The sequence below is a fragment of the Mercenaria mercenaria genome, chromosome 10 (genome assembly GCF_021730395.1).
Source record: "Mercenaria mercenaria strain notata chromosome 10, MADL_Memer_1, whole genome shotgun sequence".
NCBI lineage: Eukaryota > Metazoa > Mollusca > Bivalvia > Venerida > Veneridae > Mercenaria > Mercenaria mercenaria.
This window is the reverse complement of record NC_069370.1, coordinates 74,723,932-74,746,451: the sequence shown is the minus strand read 5'-3', so window position 1 is coordinate 74,746,451 and position 22,520 is coordinate 74,723,932. Positions and strand designations below refer to the sequence as shown.

The 22,520-nt window shown below is 35.3% G+C and overlaps 1 protein-coding gene and 1 long non-coding RNA gene across 2 annotated transcripts; both read right to left on the bottom strand.

Moving 5' to 3' along the window:
- Nucleotides 1–7,506: 7,506 nt before the first annotated feature.
- On the bottom strand, nucleotides 7,507–11,030 carry LOC123561115 (uncharacterized). Its single transcript, XR_008365893.1, has 3 exons — nucleotides 10,911–11,030; nucleotides 9,642–9,741; nucleotides 7,507–7,525 (listed from the first exon to the last, which is right to left on the bottom strand). It is a non-coding gene; the product is annotated as an uncharacterized LOC123561115 (long non-coding RNA).
- A 2,936-nt stretch (nucleotides 11,031–13,966) lies between these two features.
- Nucleotides 13,967–21,771, bottom strand: LOC123560155 (perlucin-like protein; the record flags this gene model as incomplete). The annotated part of the gene is made up of 5 exons (XM_053516532.1): nucleotides 13,967–14,020; nucleotides 15,152–15,244; nucleotides 17,590–17,731; nucleotides 18,841–18,940; nucleotides 21,613–21,771. Coding segments are annotated over 5 exons (519 nt in total), but the record flags the coding sequence as incomplete, so codon positions are not given.
- Between the last annotated feature and the right edge of the window lie 749 nt (nucleotides 21,772–22,520).

Genomic DNA, 22,520 nt, shown 5'->3' with positions numbered 1-22,520 from the left:
TGACCATTGCATTTGTGACAAGCAACCCCCGCACGAGAAATTGCTACTATCAGTATCCACTATGAATAAGCCTTCTTCTTTTGGATATGCTAACACTTCTTCGCCTGTCAATGCAGTTTTTAAGTCCATAAAAGCACTATCCTGTTCTGGTCCCCAGATAAACGCTCGACCGGCCTCTGTTAAGCGATTAAGTGGTGACGCCCTAGCACTAAATCCCTTGATAAAACGTCTGTAATAACTACAAAAACCTGTAAGTTCTTAAACACTAATTCCATACACTGCTGAAATGTATGTGGAGCCCCTGTAAGGCCCTGCGGCATAGTAACATATTGATACAGACCGCCCCTGCTGGTGCCAAATGAAGTCTTTTCACGATCTCTCTCGTATAATTCTATTTGGTAAAATCCTGACAAAAGATCTAATGAGCTGTAATAATTATTTCCTCCCAAACTTTCTAAACAACTGTCAATTCTTGGCAATGGATTGGCACATTTTTTACTTAAATCATTTAAACCCCTATAATCAACAACGACGCGCACTCCTCCCTGTGGGTCCTTTTTCCTTACGAAGCATAAAGGTGCAGACCATGGACTCTTACTTTCTTCAATTATTCCCATTTCAAGTTGTTGTTGAATAATTTCTTCTTCTTGGCCTTCGAACGCTTTTGGCACCCGTCTAGGTGGTATTTTTACAGGTCGAACATTTTCTGGCACTTCAATCGTATGTCGCACTAATGAAGTACGCCCTAAATCTGTGGAGGAACTGGAAAAAGCATCTTTATGTTTCTCCAATAGACACTTCAATGCTTCTTTGTGTGACTCATTGAGATTTTCTGAGGATCTATGGTACAGGTCCTTTAACCCACTACTCCATGTAGTCATGTCATACTTAATGTCATTTTCACTTGTTTTGATATTATTGTCCAATATTTCACAGTCATTTAAATCTACATTTTCTCTCAATAAATCCTCCTGTTTAGTTTCATGTAAATATCCCAATAATGACCCCTTTGATAATTTCACTTTTCGGTTAGAGGTGTTAACTAGTCTAATGGGAATTGAATCACCCCGAATTCTCTTTGGAGCAATGAGCACACTTCCCATCAAAACATTGTTAGCCGGTTGTTTATTCTCTGAAGGGTAAATGATGCCCAATGATGAATTAATTGCACCAAAATTTATAGCCTCCCCAGGTATTACTGTTTCTGAATTTGCTGGAATTGTTACTCTTGACCTTGTGATCACTCTGACTGCCCTCAAGGGAACTTTTTCAACTAGAGTTCTACACATTTTCCCATTCAATTTTAATCCCTTTTTAGCACTAAGTTGGTAATCATTTTCATACAAGAAGTCTAATCCAATTAGTCCATCTTCATGAATAGGTGCAATTAATACACCGTAATTAAAAGTTTGACCCGATGCACTAAATGAAAATTCACACTGTCCATCTATGACTAATAAACCATCGTCTGCAACTTCAAGACGTATTGAAGGGTCAACTTTACACAACTCAGGTCGCACATCCTCTGGTATTCTATGATATAATGCAGTAGAAAAAATCGTAGTACAGGCACCAGTATCTATGACTAAGTTCGCGCGCACAGTTTGAAAAATATTTACAGGCAATATAATGGAAACACCATCTGTATTAGCACTCCTACACTTAATAGTCTTAAATTCAACTTCATTGTTATTGACCAAGTCTGGGCCGTTAGGCTTGGTCGAAGCTAGTTTTCCGACTTGTTACCTTCCTGAAGGTTTGCCTTACACTCATCCGCATAGTGACCGAACTGCTGGCATCTAAAACACTGCACATCTTTTCTTGGGCGCTGATTTACTTTACGATCCAAGGCTGATCTACTACTTTTAACATTCAACTGGTTCGCGAGATGATCAATCTTTTTGCCTATGTTGGATTTCAGATCCCTACCACATTCTTGCAGTCTTGCTTCTGTAACATAAGTTTCCCTGCCCGTGTCGATGTTCCTAATTCTCGCCCCTCTCACGTCATCTCTAATGCTGGAATAGTTGTCGAGCAATTCTCTTGCCTGATTGATAGTTTTTGGGTCCCGCATCCCAATGAACAAAGCCGCCTGAGAATCCTGAAGTCCCTTAAGAAAATGCCGAAGGTTTATCGTTTCCCTCGTCTCATTGTTTGCTGTGGGGTAACCTTTTATTACTAGCCTCTTAACCTCTGCCACATATTCAGCCAATGATTCTTTTTCCCTGTTGTATTTCCGATTTTCTAACTCAGCCAGATAGGAGGAAGTGGAGCGCTTTTCCTGAAATCGCGTCGCCATAGATGATTTTATCTTCGCATAACTTGACAATTCGTCAGCTCCCAGCTGCTTGAAAGCGTATTCCACAGCATCACCGCGTAAACTATTCTTAAGGCGAAACAAACGTTCACTATTTTCCCACTTGCACGCATCAACCATAGCTTCAAATGGGTGAATGAAACTCTCCCAGGATGATCTGCCATCAAAGATAATTTGCCTAGGTAGAGGAACCTCGTATTTATCACGGCCTCTCATCTGTTGATTTTGCTGCCTTGATGTATTGCTGTTTTCATTCGAAGCTGTGTCCCTTTCATTGACTAAATTTCTTATCTGATTGTCTTTTTCCATAGAAATGTCATTGATTCGTTGTTGGTAACTGCGCACTAATTCATCTCTTTGTAAAGTACTTTCCTGTTCATTCTTGCGTAGTCTCTCACTTAAGGTCAAGTTATCAACTTCTGCCGATTTAAGTTTTTGTCTCAAAAGTTCAACTTCAGCTAACAATTGTTCGTGACTATCATCATCTTCAGTTGTGACAGAATCTTTTTCTTGTTGCTTTTTAGGTCCCATGGTTGTCACTTAATTGTCACCACAAATATATTGAATAGAAATATATGTCCAAATTTCTTATAAGCACGTGTATAAGTCCATTTCCGTCGCTGCCACCAGTGTTGAAAAACGTAGGTTCGGGTGTGGGGGTTTATACTCCATTGATAAAATACACTTAAATTCCAGTTTACTACATCAGTTTATTATGTGATGGATAAATAGTCTAAATGATGGAAATAATGTTGTCAAAATTATAATTCTCTCATTCCTCTGGTCTAAAGTCACTTATAATTATAACTGTAAAGTATTTCATTTCTTGTTTCTATGATCTGTCATTTTCAAAGTCCGAGCCAAAAGTAAAGAATCCCCTCCCTAGTTCTGACCTAGGTTTATATACAAAAGCAGGTACCCTCCCATATTTGGAGTGTATCATAGTAATGAAAGACAAAGATTACCTCTAATATTTATGAGGATAACCGTTGAATGATGGTACCATCCCAAATACGGAGCCACCTCTAACTCTAAGAAACTAGACATGTTTACGATGGTACATGATGACAACATACCCTGATAAAATGATACAAAATGATACACACTCCAGTCCCAAGCAATTTATGAGGGTAACTGGTGAATGACATCTCTAGTTGCAGAGGCCAAAGTTTCTCATCAGTAGAATCAATTAATAAATCAGCTTTAATAAGACTGCTAAATTTACAACACTAAGAAATTTCTACATATTAACAGTTCTTTTTTGTATCTTAAATACACAATTGTAGATTTTTTAAAGTTTGGTCTTGAAACATTTGGCAAATATTTAACAGGTATAGCATAATACTAAGGCCATATCATCAAAAAGTGGTATTCAGATATCACAGCATTGCATTACAATTTACTTTCTACATATTCTTCTTCTACTGTCCTTAAACACATATCGCCCTGATCGTGTGCTGATGAACGAAAATGTATTATCCTTTTCTATCATATTTTCTACTATATGCAGTTAAGATTCAGACTCAGGGTCAGTTTTGAACTTTCGACTTATTATTTATATAAAAAATTAATGCCACGTTAACATAGTGGAATACCGATTCCATTATTGGCATTGCCCTTAGAGAATATATTCCTGTGCAATATTGAAAATAGTGCTTTTCTGTCCGTGTAATTATGCAAATTCAACGTTTGGACAGCTGCTTGACCTGTTATAGCGTACAATTAAACAAACTCTAAAGAACATTACATTGCTTTGGGAAATTCAGAGAAAATTACCGCAGAGTATCTGTGAATAAATAAACATTTTCGTTTTTCTATACTGCGTAAGAACATATATAGCTTAAAATGTGTAAATTAATAGTAAGTTCCGATTCGATTGAAAAATGAATTTAGGATAAAATGTAATGTTACAGTTATCAACATATTTTATTCTACAATCTTGCATTAGATCAACATTTGCATACTATTGAATGTTTAAAATGTACATATTTTAAAAACTTATGTTAGTATACTTTCAATTTAGTAAAGCAATATTTGATTTTATTGATTTAACTGAATGAATATTTATATAAAACGTAACTTAACACATGAAAATAAGAAGAACAATAAGCAGAAGTAGATTCATCTAGAGCATTTTAAGGTTTTCTGGGATGCATTTTCTGAAATAATTCAATAAAGTTGAGCAGATAATGAGTGTCAGAGACGTACATATAGCAAAAGTTTGGTCTGATTAGTTATGCTGTATGCATTCGATGGAAGAATGGGTCAGATTTTGAAAATTTAAAAAGTAAATCTGTTTATATGTTATTTATATGGGAAGGACATCAACTGCTATTTATGAAAATCCTTACTCCTGTTTGCAGATGTAATATTCCTGAGAGCTGCAAGTTATGTCATTCCACGTGTAGTTGTAGCGTCCCCACAACACGGCACAATGTTCAGGTCTAAAGCAATAAGTGATTGAAATATTATCATGTAATACAGAAACGGGCTGCAGCATAACCTAATGATCGATGTATAATAGATTGCTATATATAACATACGTCATTATTAAAAATGTTTAGGTTTACATTTAAATTTCTGAAAATTGCTGTTTGACAACAATTATAAATTTTAGTTTTATATCTTAATCCATTGATATAATAATGTCTCCCTTAGCATTGGGTAGACATATTGTTTTGTCCTGTCTGCCCGTCCGTCCACCCAACCGTCCGTCCGTCACACTTCTTTCCAATCAATAACTGGAGAGCAATTTGACCTAGAACCTTCAAACGTAATAGAATGATAGGTCTTACAAAGTAGATGATACCTATTATTTCTGAGATCGTTTTATCAAAGGCCAAGGTCACAGGGGTCAGAACATGGGAAACAATTTCCGCTTAATAACTTGAGAATCACTTTACTCAGAATGTTGTTACTTCATAGGATGATTGGATCTGCAGAGCAAATGACCCCTATTGATTTTGGGATCACATGAGCAAATGTCACAGGGGCTAGAACATGGAAAAACATTTCCGATCACTAACTTGAGAACCACTTGACCTTGAATGTTGAAACTTCATAGAATGATTGAACATGCAGAACAGATGATCCCTATCCTATTAATTTCGTTGTCATTCATCAAAGATCAAGGTCACAGAGGTCAGAACAAGTAAAACCGCTTCCTATCAATAACTTGATAATCACTTTGTCTGATCCAGAATGTTGAAACTTCATAGGATTATTGGACATGCAGAGTAGCTGACCCCTATTGATCTTGGGGCCATTCTTTCAGAGGTCAATGTCATAGGGCCAAGAACATGGAAACTATTTGTGATCCATAGCTTGAGAACCTTTTGACCCAGAACGTTGAAATTTCATGGGATGACTGGACATACCAAGTAGATGATCCCTTTTGCATTTCATTCACTTAGTGTCTCTGACTTTTGCTCCTGTCCCCAATTAACTTCTTGTCCATTAATAGTATGCTTTTCCACAAAGGAATCTTTTAGCCTTTTAACAGTCAATTCTGCTGCATCATATCAAAGGGAAGTAATTCTTAAGAAAATAAACCAACAACTTTGTTAAACTTTGGTCTATGTGACACATAAACCATTTTATGTTGATTGTGCATGCCAAGTTATTTGAATTTCCATGCATGCAAGAAAACGTTACAAATGATATGAAATCTTCTGATTTTAGCTAGTGGTAAGGGTGTTGCGCATGACACGCCATCTCATTATTAAAGGGGAACATTTGTACTACGACATATCAAAATGCCTTGAAGGATGACAGCTTTTATTGAATAAACATAAAACAAACCCGTTAACCTTCCAGTGTGACCTTGACCTTTGATCTAGGAATCTGGGTGTTATCCATGACATATACCGCCGATATTTGGAACATTTGTGTCATGTAATACTTAACTACCTTCATGGATGACGGAGCTATTGAGTGGACACAAAACATACGATGTTAGTCTTTGACCTCCAAGTTGACACATTGTCTTGTTAATATATTGAAAGTTTGTACTAAGTTATTTGAATATCTATCCCTGCTTGGCAAAGATACTATTCTAACAAAACATTAGCTAAAAACTTTCACATCTAACTGTGACCTTTGAGCTTTCGTCTAGCCCGTTTTCAAAGCAGATCCGGATAATAACAGTTCACCTATGACCTTTGAGTGTGACCTTGTCTGTGACTTCTGAGCAAGGGGTCTGGGTTGCGCAGGCCACTTCGTCACATTATGGGAAAATATGTGCAAGGTAATACAAAATCCATTTATGGAATGCAGAGGTATGGATCGGACAGAAAAAGTCATCCTGACATTTAACCTTCAAGTGTGACCTTGCACTTCAAGATAAGTAACGGGGAGTTGCGCATGACACATTGTCTTATTATGGGGAACATTTTAGGCAAGTAAAATAAAAACCCTTGATGAAGTGATGGACGGCAGAGTTGCGAACCGGTCATGAAAAGGGTTCGGACTAACTGACGGACAGATAAGTACTTTTAACCTGTCTTAGAGCTGGTAGGGGACTTATAATTTGTAATTTAAATATTTCTGTATGAATAAGTAGTTCATAGAAATAGATCAATCACTTTTGCATATATAAGTCTGTTACGTGTTGACAACAATAAAATCTTGTCCTATCATAAATGGCATACACTTTCTTCAGCAAAGTGTAAATGTAATTGTCCCATGTATTAAGAATATGCAAACAGGGCAAATGGGTTTATAACATACACTTTTAAGATACTCCTTTTTGATAAGTTACACACAGGAACATGACTTCATTAGCGTTTCGAAAATAATCCATATATTGATGTGACCGTTTAAAGAAATGATGATAACGCCAAAATTGCAACAATATATCAGATTGTATTTAATTTTTTTTATTATTTGTCATGTTGTAGTACGAACTTAATACGTTTTAGAATAGGCTACTTCCTCCTTCAAACAAAGCAACTTGATAAAAGCACAGATGCACTTAGATATTTAATACCTGTATTAGATAATTATAATGAATGGTGTGAAATAAGTCTAGAATGAAGACAGATGTATGTTCTACAATAATATATATGTATTAACTCTAAATTGCCTCCTTGGTTGTTTGGTTCTCCTGGTCTCCAGTCAGCATACGCCATGGGAACCTCATTCGGATAGCCCCATACCCAACGGCCTTCAACTGCCAGGTCGTTACCATTTATCCAATGATATTTGGGTCTTGAAAAACAAGTAGATACTCTTCATATGGATTTAAGTGTAAATCAAGCGCGTATTGCTCTTTAACTAGAAAATATCCAACTAGCATGAAATTAAGACTTTAGCAGTTACTTTGATGTTATAACATGGTGTAAAAATAAACATATGTATATATATAATATAAATATAAACAACGTATATAAGCTTATACACATATCACTTTCTCAATCAAAACGTATTCACCAGTTTACTACTCATAGACTGTTACTCATGATTAGGTATTTTTTTGTCTTAAGAAATTTAAGTTTGGTCAATGTCGGCAATGTTGGTCAATATATGTGTAAACACGAGCACACATTTCAGGAATTTTGTATTGTTACAGTTACTTGTTCCCAATAACAAAGAACTTTTGGATTTTTCGATGCCTGCTTGTTGCAATAAACACCTGATTATCGAATAATAAATCTTCTGATAGCTTCAAAATGGTAAGCAAAGTTTATTTTATTAACATTTTTTGATGAGAAGTAACCGAAGCTATAGATGAACTTAACATTCGGCTCATTCTTATTAACGGAAGTAAAATTTCACGCACGCGCACTCTATGTAGGACAGAAAGACACGACGCAGAATGTAAACGTCACATTTAAATCAATATGGTCAGTATGTATTATGATAAATTACCAGTGCAGGACAAAAGGATATGTACGTAATCCTTTCCACATCCACAACTGGTTAGCTTAAAATGGGAAACATCCCCGAAATCACAAACAAGTCCAATGTTGTGGTTTTGACTATCAAGTTGATCTATGTCAGTTGTATAATATTTACGTAATAACTTCCCGTATATCACTAAAACAGCGACTTCTCGTCTCTTAATATTATCACAGATATCATTCAAATCGGAGAAAAAGTATGTTTCACAGCTATTTAAAGAAAAAAACTAATTTGACAGATAAAATGGAAGAAAATATAACATTTTGAAATGTGAGGAACAAGTTTCATGCTTGTAAAAATAGTTCCTAAGGTAAGATATAATTAATAACATATCTTTCTTTAAAACATGCATTCTATACAATAAACTGAGTGATCAAAAATCATTTTAGAGTGGCAGTACAAACCGTAATAAAATGATAATTTTCTATATGTTTACTTATTGTTGAGCGGTCTTTTGCCACACGTAAAGAGTACATACCTATTAAAATCAAAACATCCGGTCAAACAATAGGCAACGCACGGCGATATAAAGTCGTCTATACACATTCGATGAAAATCATAGCCCATTGACAGCACAATAGATTAAATTTTTAGCTCCTTAACATTCAATTACAGAATGGGAACAACCAATGATATGTTTGTGTAATGATGTAGTTCTCCTTGTATATGTTATCACACTTTTATTTGCTGTCACTTGATCAAAACGTTTAGCAAAATTTTAAGAAGAAGAAGAAGAAGAAGAATATTTTATTGACTTAAACTGTACACAGTTTCTCGTCATGCATATATACATACAATAAACGTAACATAACAACCAGGTTTAAGCGAAACGAACCACTTACAGTAAGTATGTTTAAATCTACTCGCAAGCCATTTGATTTGCGTTTTGGGCAATATGTTTTAATTTGTGTGATGACGCATTAACTTTAAGTTGACTTTTGAACATTGTCTACACGTGTATGGATACTCGAACGCCTCAAGGTGGAAAGTCAATTCCACGACATCGCTGCCTTCACAGAAGAAGTGATTTGTGTGTACGATTTTTTTTGGATGAAGTATTTAGTTTGGTATATTGTGCAAGTTGATTATAATTTCAAATATCCCACTGAAGTGGTGTGAAAAGATTTCACAGACTTTGTTATTTTTTAATGTTAAACTTGTTCATATTATTTGAAAAACAAAGACAAAAGTCAAACGGGAAAAACCATGTTCAAGACTGCAACCACACTTCACATGTAAATAGAAGTGCGTGTAAATGTACGCGAATGCACACTGCCTGAGCACATGCATGCGTAAAAAGCAGAAATGAAAATGAAAGTAAAGGTCATATTCGTTGTAAATGAAGATTTTCTAAAGGTCGACATCAACCTTGAACGACTGATTTAAGGTAGCAAGATTTAAGACCTCTATTTAAACAACTCACCTTCGTGTGCATGAAGATGTTGTACATAGTGCCTTAGAAAATCATCCTCGTCTTTCGATGTTATATCAGCTAAGATGGCGCCCTTTTCTTCACAAGCGTTCTGCAAAGAAATACTGATGTATACTGTTGGGTTTGCCTTAAAATGGCTTCGTTAACCCACGGCAATATTTATGATATAACGCTCTTCTTATACTTTTTAGAGAAAATTTGCAATGCACTTGACAGCAGAGTTCATTTAAAAATCTTATATATTTTATATGTTATCTTTCACACAATAGGTCATTTACAACTATTACATTATCATTACATCTTGTACTTATACAGCATTGTATCGGGTTCAATGGGCTAAAGAACGGACCACTACAGGCCCAGTTCCGAAAGTTTTGACTGTGGGAGGGGGGGGGGGGCACCAGTTTAGATCAGCTTCCGTCGAGGCGCACAGCGCCGACAGCGGGTAGACACGGAGGAGGGGGCCTCTGCCCATGTTAGTGGGGTCAGGAGGGTCCACCCCCCCCCCGCTTTGAATTTTTGAAACACAATATGAAATGATGGTCTGATGGGGTACTCGCTCATAGTAGGGGGGTCAGGGGGCTCTCCCCCTGGACATATTTTAAAATACAGGTATGAAATGGTGGCCTCTTGTACATTTTTAGGTCTAAACTTTGAGGAAATGAAGGGATTACTCCCCTCTTGGTGGGTGGGGGGTCAGTGGGCTGTTCCCCTTGAACATTTTGAAATATAGGTATGAAATGGTGGCCTCTGGTGCGTTTCTGGTCTACATTTTGAGAAAATATTATTCCTTTGCCAAAATAGTTGCGAGCATCTTTGATGGTTATATGTCACTTCTCAGTCAACTGGGAGGGGGTGGGGGAGCATTTTGACTAGGAACCATTATATGACAGGGAACCAGATTATTAGGGGAACACCGTTGGGGAGTTTAAAGCGGTTAAACCTGCACCCGCCCTAACTCTAGTATTCCGTTATGGTCCAAATCACACTAAAGAGTAAATAAAAGTGAAATCCGCTTGGGGAATCAGTGATAAGAAACGGAAAGATTTGTAAAACCAATAAATCTCCTATATATAATTATGAAAAGAAACGCCCATGAAAACTAGTAATACGCACTGAATATCTTTGCAGAAAGCGGAGCAACAAGAGAAACATCAGTTTGAACGAGAAACAGTTGTAATTGCAAATTATTTTAAACAGACAATATTTGATAAAATTCGAATTAGGAAAACATATCAAGTGACGTATAATTCTACTCACAGTTGCTCTGAACCAGTTTAGCCTCGTGTCTACAAAAGAATAGCAGTTGCCATGGAAAGTTACCCAGGTGTCTGGGCATCCAGCTCCGTCTATATTAAAGAGATAAATACAAAAAAGAAGATATGTCGTTTATACACACGTTTCATGAATTTCTAAATGAATCAGCGTTATAGATAGAGTGGTGGTGCATACGCAACTGAAGTGACTGCTTATTAACATTAGACATTTTTATCCCTTTCCAAGTATGTCCATTGTATATCCATTGTGACCTAGAGTATTTTAACTGATTTCGTGTTTATTTCAAATCATGTCTTACAAAAGAAAACAAAAAAGTTAATATTTATAATACTCCATTTATGTGGTTGGCAGGTTTGTCCCAAAAGTTAAATGTTTTGTGCAATAAAAAAAGCCATGTTTAAAGCATCAACTTTGAGAACAGGCTCTAGTGTACGAAAATAACGAACAATTACCTTTTAATCCAATGAGTACCAGAGAAATGATACACCATCTTCGTGCTGACATTGCTTTGCTAATTAGTGATCACTATTTGGTCGGTCAACAGCGACACAAGAATAGTCAGTTCTTTATCTTATCAGCAACAGTTGTTACGTATACTTACTGTAGATATAATCAGATTTGGCCGAGTTTTTTTTTATAACGTTCGATATGGGTTAACGTGACTAAGTCGTCATGGGCTGAAGGTTCTTATTGAAAAAAAAAAAAAAGAATCTTAGTTATTTTATAAAATCTATATACGAAAACCTTAGGAAACTGGGATAAAATCTGCAGACGACATTTTTGTTTGAAAGAGACATACCTTAATACTTAGTCATATAAGTCTTTGATGAATATTATATAAAGTACTTAATCGAAAATACAAAATTTCTCAACGCGAGAAAATTGATTTGCACTCGAAAATACCCTTCAGGTTTTACCGTTGTCAAGATAACGACTTTTTAGATACGTACTAGCTATTCGCTTGAAATACTGACAGATCCTGAGGACGAAACCATTTACGTTTAAGGCATTCATTGAAAAAAAAAGCCAGGTGTCCAAAGTATATATGTATGTTGGCATATTTCTATCACAAGATAGCTAGGTAGATATCGCGATACTTAAAAAAGTTATTTTGATAAAGCGAAGATTTCTGAAAAGATTATCTCAATAATCGAATATTTCCTGGAAATGTTATTACGATAATTTACATTAGTGTCTGGATATTTTTGCGTAGGTGCCCATAGTTGCAATTTGTTAGCTAGATAGCTATCTCGATACTGTCAGCAATTATCTTGATATTTCGAAATTTTCTGAAACGTTTTTTTCTGAATAGTTTAAAGCTTCCCGAGGTTAAAATATCTGGAAAAATAATTTATTGCGATAATGTTTTCAGAAAATTGTACAAATTTTCTGAAACGTTTAGAATATTGTAAGGTACCTCGCATCTAACGTCAGGGAGCATCTATCGAAGGATTCCTTATAGTCAAGGATGCCGATGTCTAAGGTCTTGCGGTAATGTTATGGTAACCTATTGACATGCAAAGTCACCTCCCTTGGCCTGCGTGCAAACGTTTGGTCTCAATCTGTAACAAACTGGTACGTCGGAGAACGGGAGTGAATAACATGCAAGCATATACAGACACACCTCGTGACTTGCATACACTTGTATGTAGACGTCTAGAGTTGTCTTAGCACCAGACAGAATAAACGCCGTAATGAATAATAATCGTTTACTGTAGTTATATACGGAAGTCAAAAGTCTTGAAGTTATAGCCGTGCTACGAAGGACTTAGCCTATGTAATTTGATCTTCTTAAGAATATACAGTAGTCCACAAAATTACATCTTTTTAGTTAAAGTTTATTAATGTAGCTTAAATGTAGTTACTCGCAAACCGACACAGCATCTAGATTCAGCGACCACATGGTACCTTAGGGGTGTAGTCAAAATAATAACTTATCTTTGTCCTGTTATTACACATTCCTGGTAATAATTGTTGATTTGCTTTTAAAATGTTAACAGAGCTTTAAAATGTTAACACACCATTTAAATATTCAAAGATTCAAGTTTCCATACCTTCCATATGTTTATTTTGTCACACTTTATAGCTGATTTGTTGAGTTATGTTAAAGTATTTCTGTTGTTAGTGATTATTAAAGATGTAGAAGAAGAAGATTCTGAGGGCAGTGTCAGCTCTGTATTTAGGCACTCCTGAGGGGTATCATGTGATCACATTAGCTTATCAAAAATCTCCATTTTCCTGACAATTTAAACAGTCCCAAACAAAAGTCAAAGACAATTCAATAATGAGACCATATACATGTAATACATGGCTTCAATCTGGCCATTTCCTTAAATTGTAAAAGTAACATGTAAAACATAAAAACCGCTTTTCTTAGAAAAAATGTTGAACATAAAATGTTTCTAAAATATGGAAAAAATCTATAGAGTCTATTGTTGAAGGGTCATGGAAACGTATAATACAACTGTACCCTTAACATTCTATATAAACGGAGTTGCATGCAAAGTAGTTGCATGTGATGAATGTGTTTGAATTCACTGAGTTGGTTTTTCGCTGTGCAGAATAATTCGCGCTTTACTTGAACTATGCTGCAATACTTATTACCGTTTCCGATCCAGGCGTGCATAAACATTTTGCGATACATTATTTCGATTCTAATATGCCCCAAATCTAAAACAGTAGATAAGATATAGGAGTGCTCTTTCTTGGTCGCAACAAAAACATTGACGTCATCACATGTTAACGTGACGTCATTATAGGCGTTTTTTTAACAAAAAGAAGCATGTTAGAATGTTACATATTGCATACATATATTATAACATATGACATTAAAATAAAGTTTATCTTCTGCAACTGAATTCTAATTTTTATGTTATATGGAGAAAAAACTATGGTTATGAATTCCAGCTTCTTCGGGGCGAGTTTATGTGCAAGAATCAAAGTCACTTCCTGTTTCCTTGGATCCGTAAACCTGTTCACAGTCTAAACTAACTGAGTCTAAAAAGAATAAAATTATATATGATATACATAATTTATTTTAGAATTTCAAATTGAACACCATTGCACACTACCCAACAACTTCATGGCTCTCTCTAAAAAATAAAACGAAATAACTTTTTTATGTTTAATTTTACACAGTTTTTAACGACAGTTAACAGTTAAAATATCTTAATATCTGTAAATAGGTATATGTTCGGCAAAAGCCAACTTGCGTGTTATTTTTTTATTTAAACTATTAGAAAAGTTACAAGAGATATGTTTCATATTGCTGCCTGTTTTGAGAAAAATGTGGTAAAAACCACTGGGCATGGAACGGAAATTACAAAAGATATGCCACGATATTTTGACAAGTAACAGTAATGCAACCAAACATATCAAAAATACTGGGCAATTCGTTTATCGAGTTTTTGAACAGCTGCCTGTAACGCAGATCATAACAATAGTGCAATCGTATGACATGTTGAAACATAGGTATTATTGCATAAATATCGAAGTTCTCGGATTGGAAAACTTATCCATTCCAGCCTATAGCAGCCTCGACCTACTAACATTGACATCATGAAACAGTAGCCTATTATACTACATAAAACGTTTATAAAGCTAATAATCGATATATTGTCAGTCAGTTCGTGAAATACGCTGACGTCATTTTGTTGTAGGAAAGCAAAACGTAAATACGCATTCCCACGGACGGCGCGTGAGTTCGAGAAGTTTACAGTTAACTAACATTATGCCTACTCTCCTGTATAAACACTTCATGAAAACGATAAATGTTAGAGTATTCGTTGGTCAGAATTTGAAAACTAAAGAAATACGCAGGGATAATACATGGAATTTCGTGTTATAACATCTGTAAACTCCCAAGGGATTGGTTGGTGTCCGAGTCCAATGCATTCTGCAGATGTTATAACACAAAACAAAGCACTAAACGTATAAAAGGCTAAACAATGAATATATTGTCCAATTAAATCATTAAACGCTCATGAATTGTGCGGGAATGTCAGCCTTGTTTGATAACGCTGAAGTCTTTTCTTTCCGTTACATACCCGTTATATATTTACGCAGACACAGAACACGCATGTTAAGAGCACGCGGGCACGAGAATCTCTCTGCTAACACGTTTTCTACCTGAAAACACAGCAGCAGTCTTATGCTAGAATATCCATTTTAATTTGTTATAGATGTACAAAGGACATAAATTGCAATTCATGAAAAATTCTTACTCCTGTTTGCAGATGTAATATTCCTCAGAGTAGCAAGTTATGTCATTCCACGTGTAGTTGTAGCGTCCCCACAAAATGGCACAGTCTTCAGGCCTAAAATAGATAGCTGAATGAAGCATAGTCTAACGGTCAGCGTACATACAATAGATTGCTGTATATGAAATTGTATTGCAAAATGTTTGGATTTACAGTTGCATGTCTGAAAATCTAAAATTGATAATTGCTTTTAAACGTCTACAAGTATAACAATCTTCTAAATAACTGTGTTTTTAATTTAAGGAAGACAGAGAAAAAAAATGTAATGAAAATTATGCCACATCAGTTTATGATGTTGAATGTTTATGCCAAGTTATTTGTTTATCCATACATGCATGAAAAAGCTACAAACTGGATAAGAAAAAAAAAAAAAGACTTGAAATCTTTGACCTTTAAAGGCCTAGATTTTGGCAGTGGGCCAAGGGATTTCTGTCTTCACCAGCACAGTTGGGGGTTAATGGTCATCACAGTATGGTTCCAATAAACAAGGGTCAATGTTTATTGGAGAGTCAGTCTACCTTACAAGTGTATCAATTAGTGAGAAGGGGAAACAATGTTATTTATTTTAAATTGATATTTAATTGATAACTTTTAAAGTTATACTAGTTTTTTTTTGGCATTTCTATGTAAAGAAAAATATTTGTTGATCAAACACAATAATAAGATAATCAGAAACTTATTTTCACAATAATGAAATAATGATAAACTTACTTAAAGAAATATGCAAGTTTTTATTTTTTCAAAGTCTGTTTGGAGAATTGTGATATTTCAGAAAAATGTGACTTTCACTCGTCTAAAGCTTACAGAATACTGTCAATAACATTTGTCTAAAACTAAAAACAGTATGTGCATTTCAAAGTTACAAAGCAAAGCATGAAAAAAGTCACTTTTGGCAACGTATACTAAAAATGAAAATTCAGTATAGATGGAACACAATAATTTTAAGTTCAAATAATGTTGATTACATGAATACAAGAAACCCAGTTTCCGATTAGAAAAATATTGTTTGTCAGCACAAAGAACTCATGAAGTTTTCACTATACTTGTGTTTTATTAGCATTATTATTTTCAATATTATTACTGTATCTTTAATCATCCTATATGTAATGTAATAATAATAATAATAATTATGATTATGATTATTTTTATTATTATTATCATCATTATTATAACATTAAAGTAATAGTTATTATCATCTATATAATATCAAAATAATAATTAATATTATTATCATTCCACATTCACTGAAGAAAAATTAATTTCTTTCAACTCCACTGCACACATCTTCATGGTCTAGTTGGGGTCCCTGCTGTGCTAATTGCCCTCTAATAAGTTACGGTTACATAATCGCTGATAAGCAGCAGATAAGATGGGACTTGTATATTGGATTTGGGGGGGGGGGGGGGGGGGGGGGGGGGGGGGAAACACTTATATAGTAGTGAATCTAGGCCTTTAAGTGTGACCTTGACCTTGGCGTTATGGGTCTGGGTCAAGCGCGTTACACATGGTCCTATTATGGAGAGCATCTGTACCAAACAATATTAAAATCCGTTGGCAGATAAAACAGTTAAAGACCGAATTTAAACCAGCCCTTGTTAACCTTTAATCTCTAAGTGTGAGCTGGCCTTTCAACTTGATAGATGGAACGGGCAGGAAAAAACCCGTGTTTACACTTGATCTCCTAGTGCGACATTTACTTTTGAAATGGGTGTCTTGGAGTGGAGACATAGTGTTGTTATCGGGAGTATTTGTGCCAAGTAATATTATAATCCCTTGATGGATGGCAGAGTAATGGACCGGACACGAGAATGTGAATGGACTGACTGACGAAATGGTGGATGGAAACCAAAATCCTATAGTCCCCGAAACCAGTCTTAGAACCAGTAGGGGACTTATACTTTTGAAGGAATATATGGTGTCTGGAAATAAATTTACACCAATGACCGTAATAATAACATTTGCAAAAGTGTCTGTTTTACTGTCAATAATGCTTTATATTTTGTTCCATCATAGGAGGCGTGTGTCCGATCTGTTAAATATATGCTATTACACAGGAAAGTTATGAAAATGAGATTATAACATACACTGAAGACACTGTTATTTGACAAGTTACATGCAAAAACATCACTGGATTTTTTTCACCAACAATCCGTATGTGGATGTAATGGAATGATTATGACGCCACCAAAGTGGCAAAATGATGTCATTCCATTAATTGTCATGTTGTGCGAATTTAATACATTGTACTAGAAACGGCTACTTCCACCTTCAAAGTAACTTGATAAAAGTGCAGATGCACTTAAATGTATAATGCTGCTGGTATTGAATAATTAAGATAAATGACTCGAAAAAAGTAGTCCAGAATGAAGACAATTGTATGTTCTACTATCATATCTTTTTACATTTTATTGGCGTCACGGTTGTTTGGTTCTCCATGTCTCCAGTCCGCATACGCCATGGGAATGTCATTTGGATAGCCCCACACCCAATGACCTTCAACTGCAAGGTCGTTACCGCTTATCCAGTAACCAATGGCATCTGGGTCTTGAAAAAGGTATAATAAGATATAAGGAGCAATCGTTGTGCGCATTGCACTTCAGCTGGAGAATATCCAGATTATGACTTCAGCAACAATTTCAATGCTATATAACATGGTTGAAAATAAACATAGTAAAACAAAAGCACATATATCATTAAATAAATAAGTATTCACAAATTACTACTTACTTGCAACTGTGTATTTTTTATCTTAAGACATTTAAGTCTGGTCAATGCCGGCCATTTTGGTCAACAGAAGATTAAAACGGGCACACATTTCAGGAAATTTTGTTTTGTCACATTTGTTCGCAATAACAAAGGGCGTTTGGAGTTTTCGATGTTTTAGGTTTCTCAATTGTTACAGTAATCGCCTTATTATCAAATAGTAAATGTTACATTTTAGCATTATAAACAGTTTTCGGTGTGACTTCGGTAAGCTGTAAACAGTTGAGAGCTTCGAAATGGTAAGCAAAGTTCGTATCTTCAATAGTTATTGTTTTGATGAGAAATATCTTATACAAATTTGATGAAACTGGCAGTCCTTTAACATTTAATTAGAATCTAGACCAGCCTTAGTTGTAACGGCTGCAAAGTCCGCGAATAAATGAAAGAAATAATTTTGTGTGGTGACGCTTTAAATTTAATGTGACATTTTACTGATGATTATACATACATTGATACTGAAACATCACAATTCCAGTTGCTAGAATGATGAAATATGTAAGCTGGTATAGTGTGGCTTGTTGCTCCGAATTTCTAATATCCCACTGAAGTAGCCTTTTATTTGCTTTTGATATGATTTTTCTTGTTTTGTTAGTTTTTAATGTTAAACTCGTTAAACATATTATTTGAAAAAACAAAGACAGGAGTCCAACAGGAAAAAAAGTATATTCACACTTACAACACTCCACTTGGAAAGAAGGGTACATGTACTTGTAAATGTATGGACATGCACACCGACTGAGCACATGCAAACAAAAACAAACAAAAACGCAGAAGTAACAAATAGACAAAATAAACATGGAGGAGGAACATAGTAGATAAAATTCTGTGTCAATTAAGATTTACTTTGGATCTAGATGATAAGTAATAAGACCTCTGTTTGAACAACTGACCTTCGTGTGCATGAAGATGTTGTACAGTGTGTCTTACAAAATCATCCTCGGCTGTCGATGTTATATCAACTAAGATTGCGCTCTTTTCTTTGCAAGCGTTCTGTAAAGAAAGTATTAGGTATATTATTGGGTTCACCTTTAAATGGCGTCGTTTATCCGAACATGACAATACTTTTAATGCTCGCGTTTTAAAAAAAGGCTGATCACAACGAAATCAAATGTAAGCCTCCACACTATTTTGTTATGTTACTGCTAATTTATGACTTGTGTTATTTGCGAGAACAGTTGTTCTTTTATATGTCTATTTATATGACTGTACACACAATTTATTAAGGTTGTGACTAAAGGCTGATCACAACAAAATCAAATATAAGCCTCCGCAGGTCACAAGTAGTCCAAATATAAATAGTGCTAATCCTTTTTCCTTTCCTAGTGTCTTTTCTCAATAGCAACGTTTTTACTTTTAGTCTACCGCGTTTCAGTATGTATCACTTCGCATTCTACCGAAATCGCATTCTAAGCAAAATTGGCGGCGTAAGAATTTTATGTCTAGAAAAGAGAAACTGAAAGAAGCGAAAAGGAGTAAATTCAGCGGGTTGTATTTAACGAACTGTAGTTTTCTTATATAAAAGTTAACACCCCCTTTTCTTTTTCTTTTTCTAAAGTGGCGACATAGTTCTTTATGGGAATATAAGACTGAAAATCTGATGTGCTAGAAAATGTCAAAAAACCGTTATAAAATAAATGGATTTTATATGAAATAAAGAACAGCCGGATTTGGTGGTGTTCAGCCTTTATACCTTTTTAAAATTGTTGGTTTAAAAATCTTATATTTTATTTTTCGTCTACGTAAACACATAATTTGCAAGACAAAGTAGGTCATTTACAACTTTAACATTTCCATAGATTCAACTCGTTATCTTAATCCTTCCATTGGGTCTCGGACAATTAAGGCAGTTCTGCACGTTTGATAAACCTGAAGTAATGGCGTTATGCCATTTATACGGATAACGTAGAATATAGCCTGGATTCAGTGTACGGAAATGAGAATCATTTTATTAATAAATGGCAAGCCATGAGTAAATTTATTACAACGACAAAGGCTAAATAGATCAAGTAGCACATCCTGGCTAGTCAGATAATGACGGAAAGTAAAAATCCTCATCCCCCCCCCCCCCCCCCCCCCCCCCCCCTCCCACTGTTAAAATGGCATTTTCATGTTTGATGTATGCCAGTTCCTGCTTTTATTTCATTGTGGGCATATACTTGACATTTTGGTAGCATGTTCAAGATTTTTGCATTCATAGAAATGTAAACAAACCTTATTAGTCATGTGTTCTTACCCACATTTAAGCTGTCAGTTTGGAAGCTATTCCATAGTGTTGTCCTCTCAGACAAAAATCTCCCAATACAAGATACATTACCCCTACTTGTCTTAGTGTTTTTGTGTGTTTTTTTTTTTTTTTTTTTTTTTTTTTTTGGTGGTTTATAGGTCATTTTTCATCTGTATGAAACTATGATCTGAATTTGACCTCTAACGGTCGCAATGATAGAATACTTGTTTGCCCAAAAAAAGTCAAAGTGCAGCAACATGTTAGGGCGATATGCACTGTGAGTACGGCGTCATTCGGATGTGGGAGGCGGAAATAAACAACATCTAAACTAAATGAGTATTACCGTTTATAATGAATGCAATGTCGTCTCGACACGCACAGATAATTAGACTGTTGTTTAGTTATGTAGGAATTTTAGCGAACAGCTATTGATTTTTAAACGAAAGAAGCAGACGCCACAGTCATGTTTAGTCATCTGTTTCTTGACCTTCAAGTGGTATAATGGACACGCAAATGGCCCAGAATTGCTTAAAGACTGCAAATGAAAAAAAAAATCCGTGATTCGACGTTAACGCGCACCCGATCTGCGATGCTTGGCAAAAGTTTTCATACTCTTTTCACTATTCCAACCACACAAGTTATTATGATTTACGTATTGTTATCAAAATTGATAAAAGAAATTTACAAATATAGATTAATGCAAACTAAATCAAAGCATCTCGATGAAGGCACGACGTCGTTAACGTCGTCGAAATTATGATCGCCATGCACCGGGTTCGTGTAGGTGACTGTTTTGGAGGAGACATCTCCTGACTGTATTACAATAATCACGTCAAATTTGCAATGCAGTTAGTAGAAAGATTGAGAATCACGATGGTATATATCTAGTTTTGTTTTATTAATGTAAATAAAAGCTAGATACAAAGCCTACATTATTTTTGAACAGCCCTTCTAGTAATTATTTTTTAAAATGGGCCTGACTATGTGTTACAGCTCTCAGAAGATTGTTAATTTTATATAGAACATATAACAAATTTATTTACTACTGTATAGCCTGGTCTCCTGCAAACTTCTATTAAAGCCATTTTAAACAGAAACCATTGTAAAACAGGGAAACAAATTATTAACCGTTGGGGAGTTTAAACCACCCCAACTCTACATTCCGCTATGGTCCAGATTACTCGGTAGTGTCAATCAAATTAAAGTCCGCCAGTTAAATCGATGATAAGGAAAGGAGCAAACAATCTCTTACAGATGATTGTAAAATGAAACGCTAATGAATAATACGCATATACTTAATGCCTTTATAGAAGACTGAGCAACAAGAGAAACATCTCTTTGAAAGAGAAACAGTTATAATTGCAGATTCTTTTTAACTTGAAATGTTTGATAAAATTCAGATTAGGCGAACATATATAGTATATTTAATTCTACACACAGTAGCCCTGAACCAGTTTAGCCTCGTGTCTACAAAAGAATAGCAGTTGCCATTGAATGTTAACCAGGTCTTAGGACATCCAGCTCCATCTATATCAAAGAGATGAGATAAAAATGAAGCTTTGTAGTTTCTCCAGACGTTTCGGCAATAACAAAATGAAATAGTTTAATAGACAGAGTGGTATGTAAAATCTCCATTCGATTTCTTTAAGTTTGAATATTGCAACTGATTATATATCGGGTCACAGTAACGTACCACTAAATGAGGGCAGCAGCTCAGAATAATTCGCAACAGAGTTTCGAGTCGTGATAAATTATCTTCTTGCTCTTGAATTTACTGCGAAAGAAGAATCTCCGCCAATTTCAATCTTGTTAAGTAAAAACTCGTTTACAGGTCAGTTATTCCTTTCCTTCAAACGTTTGTTCTGTTTCAGCATAGGATGTATAAGCCATGACCTCAACCATTCCGAGAGAAAGCGTATGACCCACTTTTAAATTTGATATAGGAATCATCAAGTTAAACATTCTGACCAAGTTTCATGAAGATAGGGCCATAAGTGTGGCCTTTAGGGTGTTAACAAGCTCTTCCTATGATTTGAGTGGGTGACTTAGTTTTTGACCCAGTTTCAATCTTGACCTAGAGATCATCAAGATAAACATTATGTAACCTCTATATGGTTGAAAGTGCCAAAATACAAAATTGTGCCCCTTTCAGGGCCAGTAACTCTAGAACCCAAGATGGAATCTAGCCGATTTTTGAAAAGAACCAAGATCTTACTGTGACTTAAGTTGTTTGAAAGAGTGGTTAAAATCGAATGTACAATGTCACTTCTATCATGTTCACAACGTTAAAATAAACAAATTTTGGCTCTTTCAAAGGTCAATCAGGGGCCATAACTCCGGAACCTA